General features: G+C 42.4%; 1 protein-coding gene across 5 annotated transcripts in view; it reads right to left on the bottom strand.

The window, feature by feature from the left end:
* The window catches only part of SLC25A14 (solute carrier family 25 member 14), a 33,493-nt gene extending 28,023 nt beyond the window's left edge, over positions 1-5,470 (bottom strand). For 2 of the 5 annotated variants that reach the window (XM_003818941.5, XM_057301109.1), the window contains exons 1-3: positions 5,347-5,470; positions 4,970-5,216; positions 53-146 (exon numbers count right to left, since the gene is read on the bottom strand). In XM_003818941.5, the coding sequence (XP_003818989.1) occupies positions 53-146; positions 4,970-5,044 (169 nt within the window). In that variant the 5' untranslated portion in view covers positions 5,045-5,216; positions 5,347-5,470. Of the gene's footprint in view, positions 1-52; positions 147-4,942; positions 5,217-5,346 lie in introns of all 5 variants that reach the window. The other 3 variants (XM_008972362.4, XM_008972363.4, XM_008972361.4) reach the window with 3 other exon arrangements.
* Positions 5,471-17,377: the final 11,907 nt, after the last annotated feature.

Here is a 17,377-nt window from a genome sequence, read left to right as displayed (position 1 = left end):
AAGCTACCATCTATACCGTATAATGCAGATTTGTCATTTCTCACATTCTTACCAAACTCAGCCACGATAGAGGCAAGGCCACCATATACAAAGGGTTTCCAATTCAGACCAGACATCTCATGACTTACAGTGGTACTTTTCTGGTGCTAAAAATAAACACAAATCAGAACAAGGCACAAGAGTGAGGAGCATTTGTTAGCATCTGATCATATAATTTAGATAAACAAAATTGGCAAATAAAATAGATGTAGAGGAAAAACCCCACCAAGTGGAATGACGCAAAATGGGGGATCCTGTTTTATGTGCTGGATGATCATGAGTTTGTTCTTTACTGACATTTTGTAGGGGTAGGCGTGTGATTCACTCAGAGATCAACCTGTGCCCTTCATTCTCTCCAGTTTCTTTAATGTTATATTCGTCCCCACCCAGAGAAGAGGCTTCAGTCCATCCAGCACACCCAACTTTGACATTCAACTAGATAATTACAAATGAAGGAACCCGGAATTCAAATTATATAGGCTGAGGCATCTCATAAAAGCAGTTCATGGTATTCAGTTAGCTTGATTCAGGTGCAAAGCACAGGCTCACACTACTACTCTCTCATATTCTTAGCCCTCCTATCTCTCTACTATAGGGTTTCTAGCTATATATAACTTTGTCCCCCCAACTAGGCCCAGGCTGAGCTAAGAACTTTTTCACCTTCCTTCTAGCGCCCAAAGGAATGATAGCAATATGATGTCTATCTTCCCTCTGACATTTAACGTACATCCATCTAGTGGATCTCCTTTTCCTTCCTCTTGGCCTTTTAAAACACACACATATAAATACTGTTCTTCTTTTATGTTGTAGTTCTTTAACAACGTATTCTGCTCCCAGCCTCCCTTTTCTCCTTCCCTATCCCACCCCCGTTAGACCTGTCATCATCAATCTTTTCAGCTTTACTCTTTTTCTGCCACTTTCAGCTTGTTCTCTCTTGGATTTTATTTTTTCCACAGCTCTGGCCTCTAGGTTTTGCAAATTTTAGCATGTATTAGAATCATCTAGAAGGTCTATTAAAACATAGATTGTTGGGCCTCTCCCCCAGAGTTTCTGATTGGTGGTATGGCCCTGAGAATTTGCAAGATCCCAAATAACGCTGATACTTCCACACTTAAGAACTGCTCTAGGCATTGCCTACTAAATCCTGGTCCATCTGAAAGTAGTATCTGTTCTTAGCATGGACTCCCAGATTTCTTTCTAATATTCCTTTTTCAGAGCTTCACAGTATGTATACTTCTGAATTTCAAAAGCAACTTCCAAGTGGTTTATGGTGAGGAATGCAGACTCCTGAAGTCAGACTGTTAAAATTTAAATGCTAACTCCAGATTCATTTCCTGACTCCACCACTTACTAGTTCTGTGACCTTGGGCAAGTTATTTAATCTCTCTATGCCTCCACTTTCTGAACTGTAAAATGGAACTAATAATAAAAACTATATCATAGGGTTGTTGTGAAAATTAAATAATATATGAAAAACACCTTTAAAAGTGCCTGGCATGTAGCTCAATAATTGTTAGTTAACTATCATTATTACATTTTTAAAAATTTAAGTACCCAAATTTACATCTTAACAGATATTACTTGCTGCCCACCCCTCCCTCCCATTGCCCAATCTGGGGTTAGCAGCTATGAGTCACAGTATCCCTTTAAAGGTTTTGCTTTGTTTCCACATAAGGAATTCTCTGTAACTAAGCAAAATACAATTTTCCAGAGAAGATAGCAAACACGCTGATTAAATGTTTTAGTTACAGGCCACAAAAATCATTATGGAGGCTTCCTTTCAAGCATAGCACATATAGAGTCTGGGATAGATAGCCCTTTTGAGGGAAAGTTGTTGAAAAGAATTCTAATGAGCAAAGTAGGAATAGCCACTTCAAGTATCAACTGCAGCTGGAAATAGGAGTCTTGAAGACTAAATACTACCTTATCACCATTTCTAGCTATGCCCACATTTTCCAATTAGAATTGATAGTAAAATATGACACATATGGTGAGAGTAGAGATGGAAAAGCAAGACCATGGCATATCCCCTCTTTGAGTTTGTGAGGAAAAAATTAACTCTCCATTCACAAATTTATCGATTGCCCCAAATAGTCTTAAAGGTTTCAGACAGCTACTTTTACTTAAAGTTGTCTCTCCAAAACTTTCTCCTTACAACTTTTTTCAACTCTTTGTATTACAGAGAAAGCCTCTATCGGAACTTTACAAGCTGCTACCAGCCCTTGAATAAGGAAAATGTGCTCAGGGAGCAATGATGAATCAGTGAAAGGCAAGGAACAGGGAGGACATGGCAGGAAGATGAAAGACCAGTCGCTGAATCTTAGGCCAGTTAGCCCAGTGGTTCCCTAATGAAGTTCCCACAATTCTGGGGCGAAATGAAAAAAATAAGGACACTTAGTTCTTTTTTTTTTCAGCTAAATGTATTTAATTTAGGGACTGTCTATTATTAACAGATCAGATTCTTCTTACGCCTGGAGCACAGGCTAACTAGCCTGTATTTGTGTACCCTTCCCACATTTTCATTTACATTTTACTGGCCCATGAAATCCAAAAATCTGGAGACCACAGGCAAAACCCACCATTGCCACAATCACGACTTCCCTACCCCCATCTGATAGTAAAATCTCTTTCACTCCAATGTTAGGAAAAAATCTTATGAAGAAATCCTGGATCATCTTTGATTAGATCTGTTTTTAGACACTCCCTCCTCATATTGAGCCAAAAGTCTGTCTTCCTCTAATTTGTACCCAGTCTTTGGAGGTAATATTCAACAAATGCATTCTTTTTTCCCTAGGCAAGCCCTTCAAATATTTAAAGACAGCTATGATGTTCTCTTACATCTCATGTTTCTCGAGCTAAATATCCATGATCTTTCTCTTCATTTGACACATTATACTTCAATTACTAGAGCTTAAAATTGCACTCACTTTTTTGGGAGCCACATCACACTATCAAATCATTAAACTGTCAGCTGAAACCTCCAAGTCTTTTACATAAAGTTGTCTACATGCATGCGTGTTGTGTCACACCTATTCTACAGGTGTGCAATATTTTTTGAACCTTCTTTTATCCCTTCTATATCTTAATCTCAGGCATAAAAATAATGACTAGGATGAGGGTCAACTTCAAGATGTCCAATGTTATTTCCTCTCTTAACTAAGTAAGATCCCCAAGCGAAGATACTATATCTCACAGTACTTTTTATAACCCCCATTATAGCTTGCATAGAATTGAATACATATCCATTCAATACTTAGTTGGTTTTGCAGTGTGACATTCTTTACCTATGTATGCAGCCTGTATATAAAAGATTGCAGAGGAAACAAGGAAGGTAACTTGCTGGACCTGGCCAATGCTACACACCCTGTGTATGACACTATCTTGATCCCCAGATATTCTCTGCCTGCGAACCCTGTTCCCTTGCTTTTGTTCCAACGAATTACTTATGTAAAATACCCCAAGCCCTCTAAAAATTATTTTAACTTGTAGGGGCTAACCCCAGATATGTGTAAAAGTAGTCATATCTAAGGTAAAATAAAAATATAGTACCCTAAATATTTTTACTGTATAAAGAAACCAATGAAAATTGTCTTCAAAATGCCAACATTTATTCTGAAGATCTGACTTCGGAGAATTTGATAGACTAATGAGTGAAAGTAAGAATGTCCTACAATACAAGTTACATTGCCCTATACTACTCCCAAGATCTGGTCAGGAAACTCTGGGTGCCTCTCCTGCTTTCTCCTTTAAGAAAGAGTAGAAATTAGAGATTCTCAGATTCAGAAGGTAACAATGGAGAGCCAAGCAGATATTTATTGAAGGCATGCTAAATGCCCAAACCTGCAATGCACTTTGGGTATAATCATATTTGAAAAACACAGATATTCGTTCTAGCACCAAGACAATATTTACCACTCAACCTGTCTTTTCTGAATAACCAATGAGATGGGACAGAGAAAAAAGTACGAAATACAGTACTTGCCTTTCAAGAGCTTATAATCTGGTGGAAGAAATCAAAGTAGTGCGTTAGAGAAAAATTAAGTACTAAACTGTGTAGTACAAACTTTAAGAGCAAGAGGAGCATAGAAAAGACTACAACCAGCATGGGATTGACTAATTTGAAAATTGCCGAGGTGAGAGAACCTAAATTGAACCTTGAGAGACGGTAGGTACAACCTGGTTAGGTGCAGGTAAGGGAGAGGGGCAGGGAAGAGACAGAATGAACAGAAACACAAATGTGGGAACAAGCACAGCATGTAGAAGCAGGCATCAGTATGGTTTGTGCTAAGAAGAAAGGAACCTAACTGGAACAGAGAATTCCCTTGTTGACTGAAACAGTATCAGACAAGAAGTGTGATAAGGAGCATGTTATGTTGAAAGGCTTGAAACCAAGGGGTGGGGGTAGGGGGTGTAGGAGGGGGCTGCATGTTTTGTGTGTGTGTGTTTAACAACGAAGTGACTTGAGGAAATCCACCACATTTTAGCCTATTAGGGCTGCATCAAACACAGTGGATTACATTACAAACGGGAGAGGCAGGGAGACTAGCTTAGGATGGTGCAAAGTACAGCAGACAAAGATGCTTGTTGGCACTGAGGTTAGAGATAGACTTCCCCAATGAAGACACAAAGAACTCGATGATGTAGGGAATGAAGACGAGGGAAGAGTTCATGATAACGCTAGGCATCTCTAGGCTGGGGGGAAAAACAACAACAAGGAATCACTGACAGGAAACCATAAATGTCCCTGCTGTTATCCTGTCTGAGAAACTAATTCATGTTGATAACAGCTGTCATGCCAATCAAGTAACTGAACTGCATTTTAATAGATGCCTTCAATGCCTTGACCTCAGGAGTGACAGGGGGTAGAAACCGAAGGGGAGCATCTTTCAACAGTATCCCTTACACTAATACAATGGAGGTGTTTGCTTACTCCGCTTACAATCACGGCCGCCGTTGCAAACTTCACCCTTAGAAAAATTAGGATTATTCCGGGAAAGATACCCATTCACCCTCTGGGTAGCAGGATCTTGCCAGTTCCTCAGCTGTCAGAGCGAGCTCGTGGAGAGAAGGGAGGCGCCTGAAGAAGGCGGCCTCCCAGGGGGGTCGAGGAAGCAGGGTTCAATCGAAGAAGTAAAACCACCGATGCCAGAAGAGTGAAAGACAGGGAAGGGACTCAGCTGAGGGGAGAGAGAGACCAGAGGACCGTTAAGCCCCTCCCAGGCCGGGAACCAGGCCAGCCCGGCCCCGCGCGGCCTGGCGCGGCCCAGCCCCGCTCCCCAGCCTGGAAATCCAGGAGCTCCCCCTCACCTGCTCGGGCTCATCGGACGACTGGGAAGCTGAGGCTCCCACAGTCGGAAACGCCACTGCAGCGCCAACCCGGAAGCATTGAAACCAACGGAAGTAACCAAAGCGTTGCTTCGGCAACCGCGGCGCAGCCATTTCAACTCCGCCCCTTCCAAAACTAAAAACAAAGGCGCGAAATAAGAGGCGGAAGCGGCAGAGTTCTAAAGGCGAGGGTCAGAACCACTGCAGGCGCAGAAGCCTAGAGGGGCAACCGGACTTGCGGGAGGTGGAGGCAGGGCAGCTAAGGCGTGAGAATTTGGTAGCTTCCCCAGTTAACGTGCTCGCCAGAGGGGAAAGAGGTGTCGCCTCGTCACCGCGAAACCCACCCACCTGGCGCGTGGAAGGACTAGAAAAGGAAGGGGCCTCGCCCCGGTATCAGGGCTTGAGGAGTGGGTCAAGGGGAGTGGTGGGCGTAGTGCCCTGCGCGCTCGGTACGAAAAAGGCGGCAACGTGGAGGGGGTGGGGCAAAGGCTTCAAAACAAAAGTAGGAAAGTGAGACATAGGGGTGAGCCGAATTTAGTGAGGTGCCTGGGCTCAATAAGAAAATAAAGTTCAAGGCCAGGCGCGGTGGCTCACGCCTGTAATCTCAACACTTTGAGGGTCCGGGCGCATCACTTGATGCCAGGAGTTTTGAGACCAGCCTGGCCAACATGGTGAAATCCCGTCTCTAGTAAAAATGCAAAAAAATTAGCTGGGTGTGGTGGCACGCACCTGTGGTCCCAGCTACTCGGGAGGCTGAGGCAGGAGAATCACTTGAACCCCGGAGGTGGAGGTTGCAGTGAGCTGAGATCACGCCACTGCACTCTAGCCTGTGTGACAGAGCAAGACTCCATCCAAGAAAGGAGAGAAAGAGAAAGAAAGGAGGGAGGGAGGGAGAGAGAGAAAGAAAAGAGAAAGGGAGAGAAAGGAAGGGGGGGGAGGGAAAGAAGGGAGGGAGGGACGGAGAATGATCCAGACAGCACCTACTGGACGTCAGACATTAACCAGTGAAAAATTACGGTCAGACCCCTTACTCGAAGCTCTTGCTTTAATCAGAAACTTCACTTAAGAAAGAGCAAGTTGGATACCAAAAAGGGGACCACAAAAAGCTAAACAGATGAGGCAGAAAAACACCAACGGGAAATCCCAGTTAATCCAAACCTCATAATCCACCAGAAGATGCCAAGAGTCCGACCCCCAGCTTCCGACTCTGGCCCCTCTGTCTGCTGGAAGGGGAAACCGCAAAGCCCCTGGGTGATTCCATTAGCCAATGTGCTATGACGTCCGATTTTTGAGCTATGACGTCCGATTTTTGAGCTATGACGTCCGATTTTTGAGCCTCTTAACAACGTTCCCTAATCACGCGAGAGTACGCAATAATAGGGTTTATTGCTTATGTGTTATAAGGAAAAGTCAGTGCAAGGTAGTTGGCCCTAAATGGTTATTTGTTGAATGAATAAATATTTGGAACTATGTTCTTCCAAAAGGATATTTCTCATTTTAGTTCACCTTGTTTTATTTTGTTGGGTTTTGTTTGGTTTTTTTTTGGACAGAGTCTCACTCTGTGGTCCAGGCTGGAGTGCAGTGGTGCAGTCTCGGCTCACTGCAACCTCCACCTCCCAGGTTCAAGCGATTCTCCTGCCTCAGCCTCCTGAGTAGCTGGGATTACAGGTGCCTGCTACCACACCCAGCTAATTTTTGTATTTTTAGTAGAGACGGGGTTTCGCCATGTTGGCCATGCTGATCGCCAACTCCTGGCCTCAGGTGATCCACCCGCCTTGGCCCCTCAAAGTGCTGGGATTAAAGGCGTGAGCCACCTCGTCTGGCCTGTGTTTTTGTTTGTTTTGTTTTCCACTTAAAAATGTCTCCAGGCAGCACACATGACGATAATATTAGCTGACATTGTGCAGTACCTGCCATGTACCAAGGGTGGTGCCAAGAGCTTTTTGTGTTCCTAACTACCCTATAAGACAGGTACTATTATTTTCCCCCTTTGACGGTTGAGAACACAGGCCATAAAAGGTTAGGAGAGTAATTTAGAAAATGGCAGAACTGGGATTGCTCTTAACCACTATGCTATGTTGCTCTCATCTATACTATAGTTGGGAAGCCGAGGCAGGAACATTGTTTGAGCCCAGGAGGTCGAGACCAGCCTGGGCAATATAAGGAAACACCCGCCTCTACCAAAAATTTAAAAATTAGCCACGACTGTAGTCGCAGTTACTCCGGAGGCTGAAGTGGGAGAATCACTTGAGACCGGGAGGTCAAGGCTGCAGTGAGCTGTGATCACGCCACTGTGCTCCAGCCTCAAATTTTTTTTTGGCTGGGCACAGTGGTTCACGCCTGTAATCCCAGCACTTTGGGAGGCCGAGACGGGTGGATCACCTGAGGTCATGAGTTCGAGATCAGCCTGGCCAACATGGTGAAACCCCGTCTCTACTAAATATACAAAAATTAACCAGGTGTGGTGGCGCACGCCTGTGATGCCAGCTACTCGGAAAGCTGAGGCAGGAGAATCGCTTGAACCTGGGAGGCGGAGGTTGCATTGAGCCGAGATTGCGCCACTGCACTCCAGCCTGGGCGACAAGAGTGAGACTCCATCCCCCCCACCCCCCAGAAAAAAGAAGTCACCATTAAGAAGAGTGAAAACGCAAGCCCCACAATGGTAGATTTTTAATCCATGTATCCTACAAAATTTCATATCCAGTATATGTAAAGAACTCCTAAAACAGTAATAAAATGATAGGCTACTCAAATTTTTAATGGGAAAAATGCTTGCGGGGCACTTCATAAGAGAGTATATCCAATAACCAATAAGCATATTAAAAAGTGTTCAACATTATTATTCATCAGGAAAATTAAAATTAAAATCACAATACACACCCACCAGCGTGGCCAAAGTTAAAAGGACTGAGGATTGGCAAGGATGTAAAGTATCTCAAATTCTCACATACTGCTAGTAGGAGTGTGTGTTAATTTTCTATGCTGCATTAAAAATTTGCCACAAATTCAGCAGCTTAGAACAACACACATGTACTGTCTCACAGTTTCTGTAGATCAAGAGTCCAGGCATGACTTCACTGGGTCCTGTGCTCTGGGATCTCACAAGGCTGCAATCAAGGTGTTGGCCAGACTTGTATTTTTATCTTAAGACTTGACTGAGTGAAAATCCACTTCCATGCTCACCCAGATTGTTGCAGAATTTATTTCCTTGCACCTGTAGCACTGAGGGCTTCAGTTTCTTTCTGGCTGTTGTCCAGAGGCCACTCTCAGCTGCTGAGGCTGCCCCCGTTTTCCTGCAACGTGACCCTTTCCACAGACAGCTCACAATATGGCCACTGCTTCTTCCGGGCCAGTAGGAGAATGAGAGCCTAAGATGTGATTTTATCAGTGCAGTGTACATTGGGACTATTAATTTCTTTGGTGAAGACTATATATAGTTTTCAACATTACAATAGCTTTACTATTTTTTCTGATTATAAAAAATGCATAATTATTATAAATCACTAAACTATACACAAAAGTGGAAGGAAGGTAGCAATTACCTGAAATCCAAACATCCACTGCTACTCTTGATAGTCAAAAGCCTCCTTCTAGTCCTCACCATGCATACACACATGCTTATCCTATAATTCTTGAGATAGGTGTGTTCATGTCATGTGCTTCTGGAGGGTGGCCTTATGTCCTTGTGTGCTGGAGTCAGTGGGCTGGCTATCCCTAACTTATGGTCCTCCTACATCGGGAAGCAGATTTTCTGCTTTTGTTTTCATAATAAGTAATACTCCCCCGCCCGGCCTCAATTTTAAAGTGATGCATCTTCATGGAGGGGAAAGGAAAACACAAAAGAAAAATTTTAAACACACACAAATAAAGATAAAAACACAAAAGAGGTTGGGCGCAGTGGCTCACACCTTTAATCCTAGCACTTCGGGAAGCCGAGGCAGGCCTGAGGTCAGGAGTTCGAGACCAGCCTGGCCAACATGGCGAAACCCCGTCTCTACTAAAAATACAAAAAATAGCCGGGCATGGTGGCACACGCCTGTGATCCCAGCTACTCAGGAGGCTGAGGCAGGAAAACCGCTTGAACTCGGGAGGCAGCAGTTGCAGTGAGCCAAGATCGAACCACTGCACTCCAGTCTGGGCAACAGAGTGAGACTCCTTCTCAAAAAAACAAACAATACACACACACACACACACACACACGAAAGTAAGTAAAATGTAAGCGTCATCCCCACTACCCAGATACCAGCATTAACATTTTTCCATCTTTTATATGTTTATGTAAATATTGCATAAACCCAGTCTTACCTATGCCTCCTTGCAGACCTCACTCACTCCTCCTTGCTGCTCCTGGAGAGCCACCTTCCCTCTCCATTTATCTTTCCTATCAGCTTCATATTCTTCCCAGGTTACCACAAAAAGAAAATCTTCTAACCCTGTGTCACCCTCTAGATTCTGCTTTATCTCCTTCCATTAATAGCCCTTTAAACATTGTTTTTTTTTTTTTTTTTTTGAGACAGGGTCTATCTCTGTCACCCAGGCTGGAGAGCAATGGCACTATCATGGCTCACTGCAGCATCAACCTCCTGGGTCCGAGTAAGTCTCTACCTCAGCCTCCTGAGTGGCTGAGACCATAGCCATGCACCACCATACTCGACTAGGCTTTTATTTTTTATTTTGTAGAAACGGTGTCTCCCTATGTTGCCCAGGCTGGTCTCAAACTTCTGGGCTCAAGCGATCCCAATATTAATATTCTTTGGCTCATGCCTGTAATCCCAGAACTTTGGGAGGCCAAGGCGGGCAGATCACTTGAGTTAGTTGTTCAAGACTAGCCTGGCCAACATTGTGAAAATCCATCTCTACTAAAAATTTTTTAAAAAGCTAGCCAGGTGTGGTGGTGGGTGCCTGTAATCCCAGCTACTTGGGAGGCTGAGGCAGGAGAATGGCTTGAACCCGGGAGGCAGAGGTTGCAGTGAGCCAAGATCATGCCACTGAACTCCAGCCCAGGCGACAGAGCAAGACTCCCCCTCAAAAATAATATATATATACATATATATATGTATATATATTCTGAATATTGTGTTTAGCCCAATACATCCAAAAATATCACTTCAGCATGTAATCAATATAAAAATTACTAAGTAAATATTTTAGTCTATTCCATACTACATTTTTGTGTATTTTACATTCACAGCACATCTCAATTTGGACTAGCCACATTTCAAATGCTCAATAACCACATGTGGTGAGTGGCTCCCGCAGTAGGCCGCAGAGATCTATCTCATTGCTCCATCTGATGAATTATCACATAGCTTCTCCAGCATCCCCCTAAGGAATCATCTAGCCTCCTGCTACTCAAGTGCACTCAACTGGCAACATCAATATCACCTGGACCTTGCTAAAAATGTAGACTCTCAGGCCTCAGCCAGACTCTATTTAAATAAGAATCTCCATTTTAACACTATGTCCAGATGATTTCTTTGCATATGAAACTTTAAGAAGTCTGTTCTGCCCCCTGTTAAACGCTTCCAGTAGCAGGGAGCTCACTATTCCACCCCCAAAGAAGGTCATTCTATAGTTAAATGGTTCTACATTATTAGAAAAACATTTATCTTTCCTTTACTGAGTATTCCCTATGATCCTGGCACTGTGCTAAGCACTTCATGCAAATTATCTCATGTAAGCCCAGCAGTCTATGAGATAGAGGGTAATTTTGGCTCCTTTTGTTACCGTTGTTGTTTTTTTTTTTTAATTTTTCATTTTTTTGAGACAGAGTATCACTCCATCACCCAGGCTGGAGCCCAGTGGTGCGATCTCAGCTCACTGTAACTTCCGCCTCCCAGGTTCAAGCGATTCTCCTGCCTCAGCCTCCTGAGTAGCTGGGATTACAAGTGTGTGCCACCATGTCAGGCTAATTTTTGTATTTTTAGTAGAGACAGGGTTTCACAATGTTGGCCAGGCTGGTCTCGAACTCCTGACCTCAGGTGATCCATCTGCCTTGGTCTCCTAAAGTGCTGGGATTACAGGCATGAGCCACCACACCTTGCCCGTTGTTGTTTCACTATAGAAAAATGTACATTACAGCCAGGAGCAGTGGCTCATACCTGTAATCCCAGCACTTTGGGAGGCCAAGGCAAGTGGATCACTTAAGGTCAGGAGTTCAAGACCAGCCTGACCAACATGGTGAAACCCCATCTTTACTAAAAATACAAAATTAGCCAGGCATGGTGGTGCATGTCTGTAGTTGCAGCTACACAGAAGGCTGAGGCAGGAGAATCACTTGAACCTGGGAGGCGGAGGTTGCAGTGATCCGAGATCGTGCCACTGCACTCCAATCTGGGCAACAGAGTGAGACCCTGTCTCAAAAAAAAAAAAAAAAAAAAAAAGGACATTACATAAAATTTACCATTTTAACCATTTTTAAGCATACAATTCTATGGCATTAAGTACATTCCCAATGTTGTGCAACCATCACCACTATCTATTTCCAGAAATGTTTCATTTTCCCAAACAGAAGCCTATTAATCACTTCCCCTCTCCCCTCTCCCAGCCCCTGGTCACTACTATTCTACTTTCTCTATGAATTTGCCTATTCTTGGTACCTCATTTAAGTGAAATCATACAACATTTGTCCGTTCGTGTCTGGCCTATTTCGATTAACATAATGTTTTCAAGGTTCATCTACGTTGTGCCCTGTATCAGAATCTCCTTATTAAGGCTGAGTCATATTCCATTATATGTACAGAGCACGTTTTGTTTATCTACTCTTCTATAGATAATATTTGGGTTGTTTCCACATTTTGGCTACTATACATGTTATGAACACTGGTGTACAAGAATCTGTTTGAGTCCTTGCTTTCGATTTTTAGGGGTATATACCTAGGAGAGCAATTGCTGGATCATATGGTAATTCTATGTTCAACTTTTTAAAGAACTGCCAAACTGTTTTCCAGAGTGGCAGCATTGTTTCATCACAGCCTTTTAAAAATACAGCAGTTATTGTGGCTACTTTTCTGATCAGAAAAAATGTTTAAACATTCTGTTTTATGAAAACTGAAATATAGACAACTTTTTTCCTTTATTGGAAATATTTATTTACCAAAAAAACAGAATAAAAAGAATGGTCCTAAGAAACTAATGGTCTATTAATTTTTAGTGGCAATCCATATTTCTAGTGATGCTTTTAGAAAACAATGTAACAAAACATTTAAAAGTCATGCTAATATTACTAATATTTACACCTTGCATCTCAATTGGGTAAGTATCCAATTTGATGCATATCCTAGTAAATTTTTAGGTACCAAACAAAAATTGAACTGATATTCATAACATAATGGTTTATTTATCTATTTTTCCTGGCTATCATGTGCCTTATATTTTCATAATGAAAAAGGGTACCAATTGTTTAAATGTCTTTAAAAACTACCCATCTACCTATATAGCAAGTTTTAACATGATTCTTCGAGTCATCCCTTACCCAAGAAATTCATCTGATTCTCTACCCTGTAATGTATACTTCATATAAACGTCTATAATCCTTTATTCATCACCTTCTATAACGTTATCGGTAGCCTCACTGGCCTCACTTTGGTGTTTTCTTCTTTAAATCTGCTACTCTAAAACAAAGTTCAGCCATTTTTTTCTTTTAAATGGCAAGACATTAAATATTTTAGGCTGTACCTGTCATTCGATCAGTCACAACTACTCAAAGTTGCCACTGTAGCACCAATGCAACCACAGATCACATGTAATAAGTGAACATGGTTGTGTTCCAATAAAATTTCAGGCCAGATATGTTACCAACCGCTGCTCTAAAGAAATTCTAAACTAGTATTGTTTAGGTAGAACTAGCAGTTGAGACTAGAATAAAATAGGATATAATTAAATATCAGAAAATTAAATGGTCCTACTTGCAGACCATAATGTATGATTTAAATATTATACTTAGAAATTTACAAGAATGTGTGAACTGAACTGATAAGCTAAAGAATTTCTAGGTTAAAAAAAATCAAATGTACCCACCTATTCAATGAAAAATTGTCTTACTCTTGGGGAAGAGCTTGGGACAATGATCAGATTCCACCATCTGCTTGCAACCAAGCCCATGCAATTACTAGAAAATGTTGGATACTGGCCAGGTGCAGTGGATCACGCCTGTAATCCCAGCACTTTGGGAGGCCAAGGCAGGCAGATCACCTGAGGTCAGGAGTTCAATACCAGCCTCGGCAACATGACAAAACCCCATATCTACTAAAAGTACAAAAATTAGCTAGGCATGGTGGCATGCACCTGTAATCCCAGCTACTTGGGAGGCTGAGGCAGGAGAATCACTTGAACCCAGGAGGCGGAGGCTGAGGTGAGTCGAGATCAAGCCACTGTACTCCAGCCTGGGTGACTGAGTGAGACCCTGTCTCAAAACAAAAAAAACAAAAAACAAACAAACAAACAAAAAAACTGAAAATGTTGGGTATAAATGATTCAACAAAGGAGAATTTCTCAGAAATTTTCTGTTTGTCTCCTTGGATTTAAACTCAAAATGGTGGCATAAATTGGCCTAATTAATTCAAGTTGAGGGGTAATATTGCAAAAAGACATAAAGAAAAGCTAGAAGAGAATTTATCAATAAACCCCCTTCCTCTCTGCTCTTATTTTATAAAAAGTAAATAGTAAACCCTCAGAAATGAGAGCATTCTAATCTTAAAGTCGAAAAAAAGAAAAATCCCAAAGGAAAAAAAAAAGTAATAAATCAAAATCAACCTTGTAATAGCCTTTTCCTAAAAAATGAAAGCAGCAAACATAAAAAGACAGACTAAATGAATCTACATCACATTGAAAAATTACAGATTGTATCTTTATTACATTGACTGGTTTTTCCTTGGAATCAGATTCCTTGCTGTTCCAATACGGCTTTAACCACTTCTTGATGTCTCAGTTAAGAATGCTTGTCTCAGTTCAGCCTGGAAATTCACCACAGGTGCTTGCTGCTGCTGAGAAGCCTCGGGTATAACTGACATTCTTGGTTCTCAGGAGGTGGTCCTTTTGCGTTTAACTTGGGACTTCCACCTCTGGCACGTGCTGGTCTGTAGTCCATCTCAGGTGTTAGTGATCCCTTGCTCTCTCCAGCGCGCCACTGACAGCTCCTCGGGCATCAGAGACCTCTAGCGGCCAGCCGCTCTGCTCTGCCAACAAAGATTTAAACACACACAACACACACACACACACACACACAAAATCCCATTGCCCAGTGAAACACACGTTAATGCAATCTTTCTGGGATTTCTTTTTATGACAATTGTTTCTTCAAATAAAAGTTTTGTTTGTTCCCATGGAATTCTAAACATGCTTTTAAAGGAGTAATATTTTAGAAATGTACTTACTTTGAAATACACAATTTTCCAAATAATATGCAGCTGTCAGAAATTATGCTTATGGGAGCTATGTAATAATAATTAATAAAACCTACCATCTATAGACTGCCTACTATATTCCAGAGACTTTACGTACAACAACTCTAATCCTTACAACAACCCTATGTAGCCTTTAGCATTTGACAGAACAGGTTTCGCTAGCTGTGTGGTCTTGCATAAGTACCCAATCACCCTGTCTTCAAGTTTCCTCACCTGTGAAAACAAGGATCTACCAGACCTATCTCTGGACTTACTGAGCATTCAAATGAGCTGATTCACATAAGGCACCTGGAACAGAGCCTGACACATCATAAGCACTCAATACCTGTCTATTATCACCAAAAAGGGGCGTGCCTTAAAATTTAAACATGACAGAATAAAATCAAACCATGACAAGTACCAGAAGAAGATGTAGGTGAACAGTATTATTATAACCCTGGGGTGAGCAAGACCTTTCTAAGCACACTACAAAAGGTAGAGACAGTAAAAGCAAAGGATTAATAAAACTGACCACTCAATGAAAAATCACTTCTGAACAGCAGAAAACACCACCAAGTTAGACGAAAAGCAATAAATTGGAGGAAAAAAAAAAAAGGCAGGGCACGGTGGCTCACGCCTGTAATCCTAGCACTTTGGGAGGCTGAGGCAGGCAGATCAACTGAGGTCAGGAGTTCGAGACCAGTCTGGCCAACATGGCAAAACCCCGTCTCTACTAAAAATACAAAAATTAGCTGTGCATGGTGGCACACACCTGTAATCCCAGCTACTCGGGAGGAAGGGAAGGAGAATCACTTGAACCCGGGAGGCGGAGGTTCCGGTGAGCTGAGATCACACCACTGCACTCCAGCCTGGGCGACAGAGCAAGACTCTGTCTCAAAAAAAAAAAAAAAAAAGACTACATATTTGATGGACAAAAGGCTATTGTCTTTAATATACAGTGAGCTTTACAAGTTAAAAGAAACTTGTAAATTTTTTAAAAAAGAAACTTGTAAAGCTCACAGTACATTAAAGGGGAGGGGAGGGCAGTGAGAGATGAGATCAGGGAGGTACCAGGGGTGGGGAGATCAGATGGGGCTCTGTGTATCATGCTAAGGACTTTGGATTCTAAGTGTACAAACACTCAAAGGTATTTTCCTTTAAAAATAGGCAAAGAACATAAACAGCAGAGCAGGACCGTTTGATGTGGCCATTTTATCCACAGGGACATTTTGATAAGCCCTGCTTACACAGCTATCCCTAACCTCCAGTCCAGTAGACTTTTCACTTTCTACTTTATTCCTTTCTGCATCATTTAAATTTTCTTCTATAAATGTGTGACTTGTCATCAGGGAAAAAGAAAGAAAGAAAAAACTTATTAGACAAGGTTAGCCTCTAAGAGGAAACCAAATCATCTTTATAAAATAAATTTTATGGTATTAAATATAACATTTGAAACTTAAGTCCTGAGAGAAAAGTTAAGAATGTAGTTGAGCATTTCCTCTATAGCCTAGAGCTGAAAATAAAATATCTTACTGTGTTCCAAATACCCTCCTTCTTCCCCTCCACCTACTGTCTATCTATATCTAATTCATTCATTCATTAGGCTCTTACTGAGCCCCAATTTTATGCCAGGCATGGTGCTAGGCTTCAGGACCTCCCAGCGAACCAGAAAGAGTCCCTGCCCCCATGGTGCAGACAGTCTCATTGGGAGTTGGAGGAGGAGCAGGTAAAAAATAATTAAATATTCAGGTTAACGATATATTGTCAGGTGTGAGGAAAGGGCGCAGAGAATGGCAGGGGCAGCTGTTTTAGCTACAGTGGCCAGGAGACCTCCAATGGAGTGATCTTTGAGCAGAGGCATGCAGGAGATGAGGGGACAGTAATGAGGATTTCTAAGAACACTCCAGGCAAAGACCTGAAGCAGGCGGGGGCCTGGTGTGTGTTCGCCAGCATGGCTGGAGCAGAGCCATGAAGGGGGAGGGCAGTGGGAGATGAAGGCAGGGAGTTCCCCGGGGGTGGGGAGATCAGATGGGGCTCTGTGTATCATGCTAAGGACTTTGGATTCTGTTCCAAGAGCTGGAAAGGTTGACGTGATCGGGGGAAAGCAAGCCCACACAAAGCAGAGGTGTCCAGTCTTTACATTTTTAAATGAAAAAAAAAGAGTAACTTCCATTAAAACAAGTGACTCTTGGTTTTGTGTAATAGTAGACCAAATGGTGCCCAATCCCTAACCATCCCTTACTCCCACATCTAACCTGTACCTCAGAGTGGCAGTGGTTAGCAATAGAGAATTCTTCTGTTTGGTTGTTGTGAAGAAGGAGTTAACACAGTATGTTTGGTGGCTTACTCCTTGCATGTCTCCAAGCCACCCCTTGGGAATGTAGCCTTCAGCATGTTCTTTAGGTCACTGATGGATTGACTGTTTTGTTCTGTACACCTGGAGTAACGCACCATGCCATGGCATCTTGTTAGGGTTGCTTTGCCCAAACATCAAGATTGATGTATGTGAACCTGGTTTCGTTGTTGGGGTCCTGACCACAATCAGTGGCACAGTCTCGGCTCACTGCAACCTCTGCCTCCTGGGCTCAAGTGATTCTCCTGCCTCAGCCTCCCGAGCATCTAGGATTACA

The sequence above is a fragment of the Pan paniscus genome, chromosome X, assembly GCF_029289425.2.
Source record: "Pan paniscus chromosome X, NHGRI_mPanPan1-v2.0_pri, whole genome shotgun sequence".
Taxonomy (NCBI): domain Eukaryota; kingdom Metazoa; phylum Chordata; class Mammalia; order Primates; family Hominidae; genus Pan; species Pan paniscus.
The sequence above is the reverse complement of the archived record's forward strand: the minus strand, read 5'-3'. Positions and strand labels throughout refer to the sequence as shown.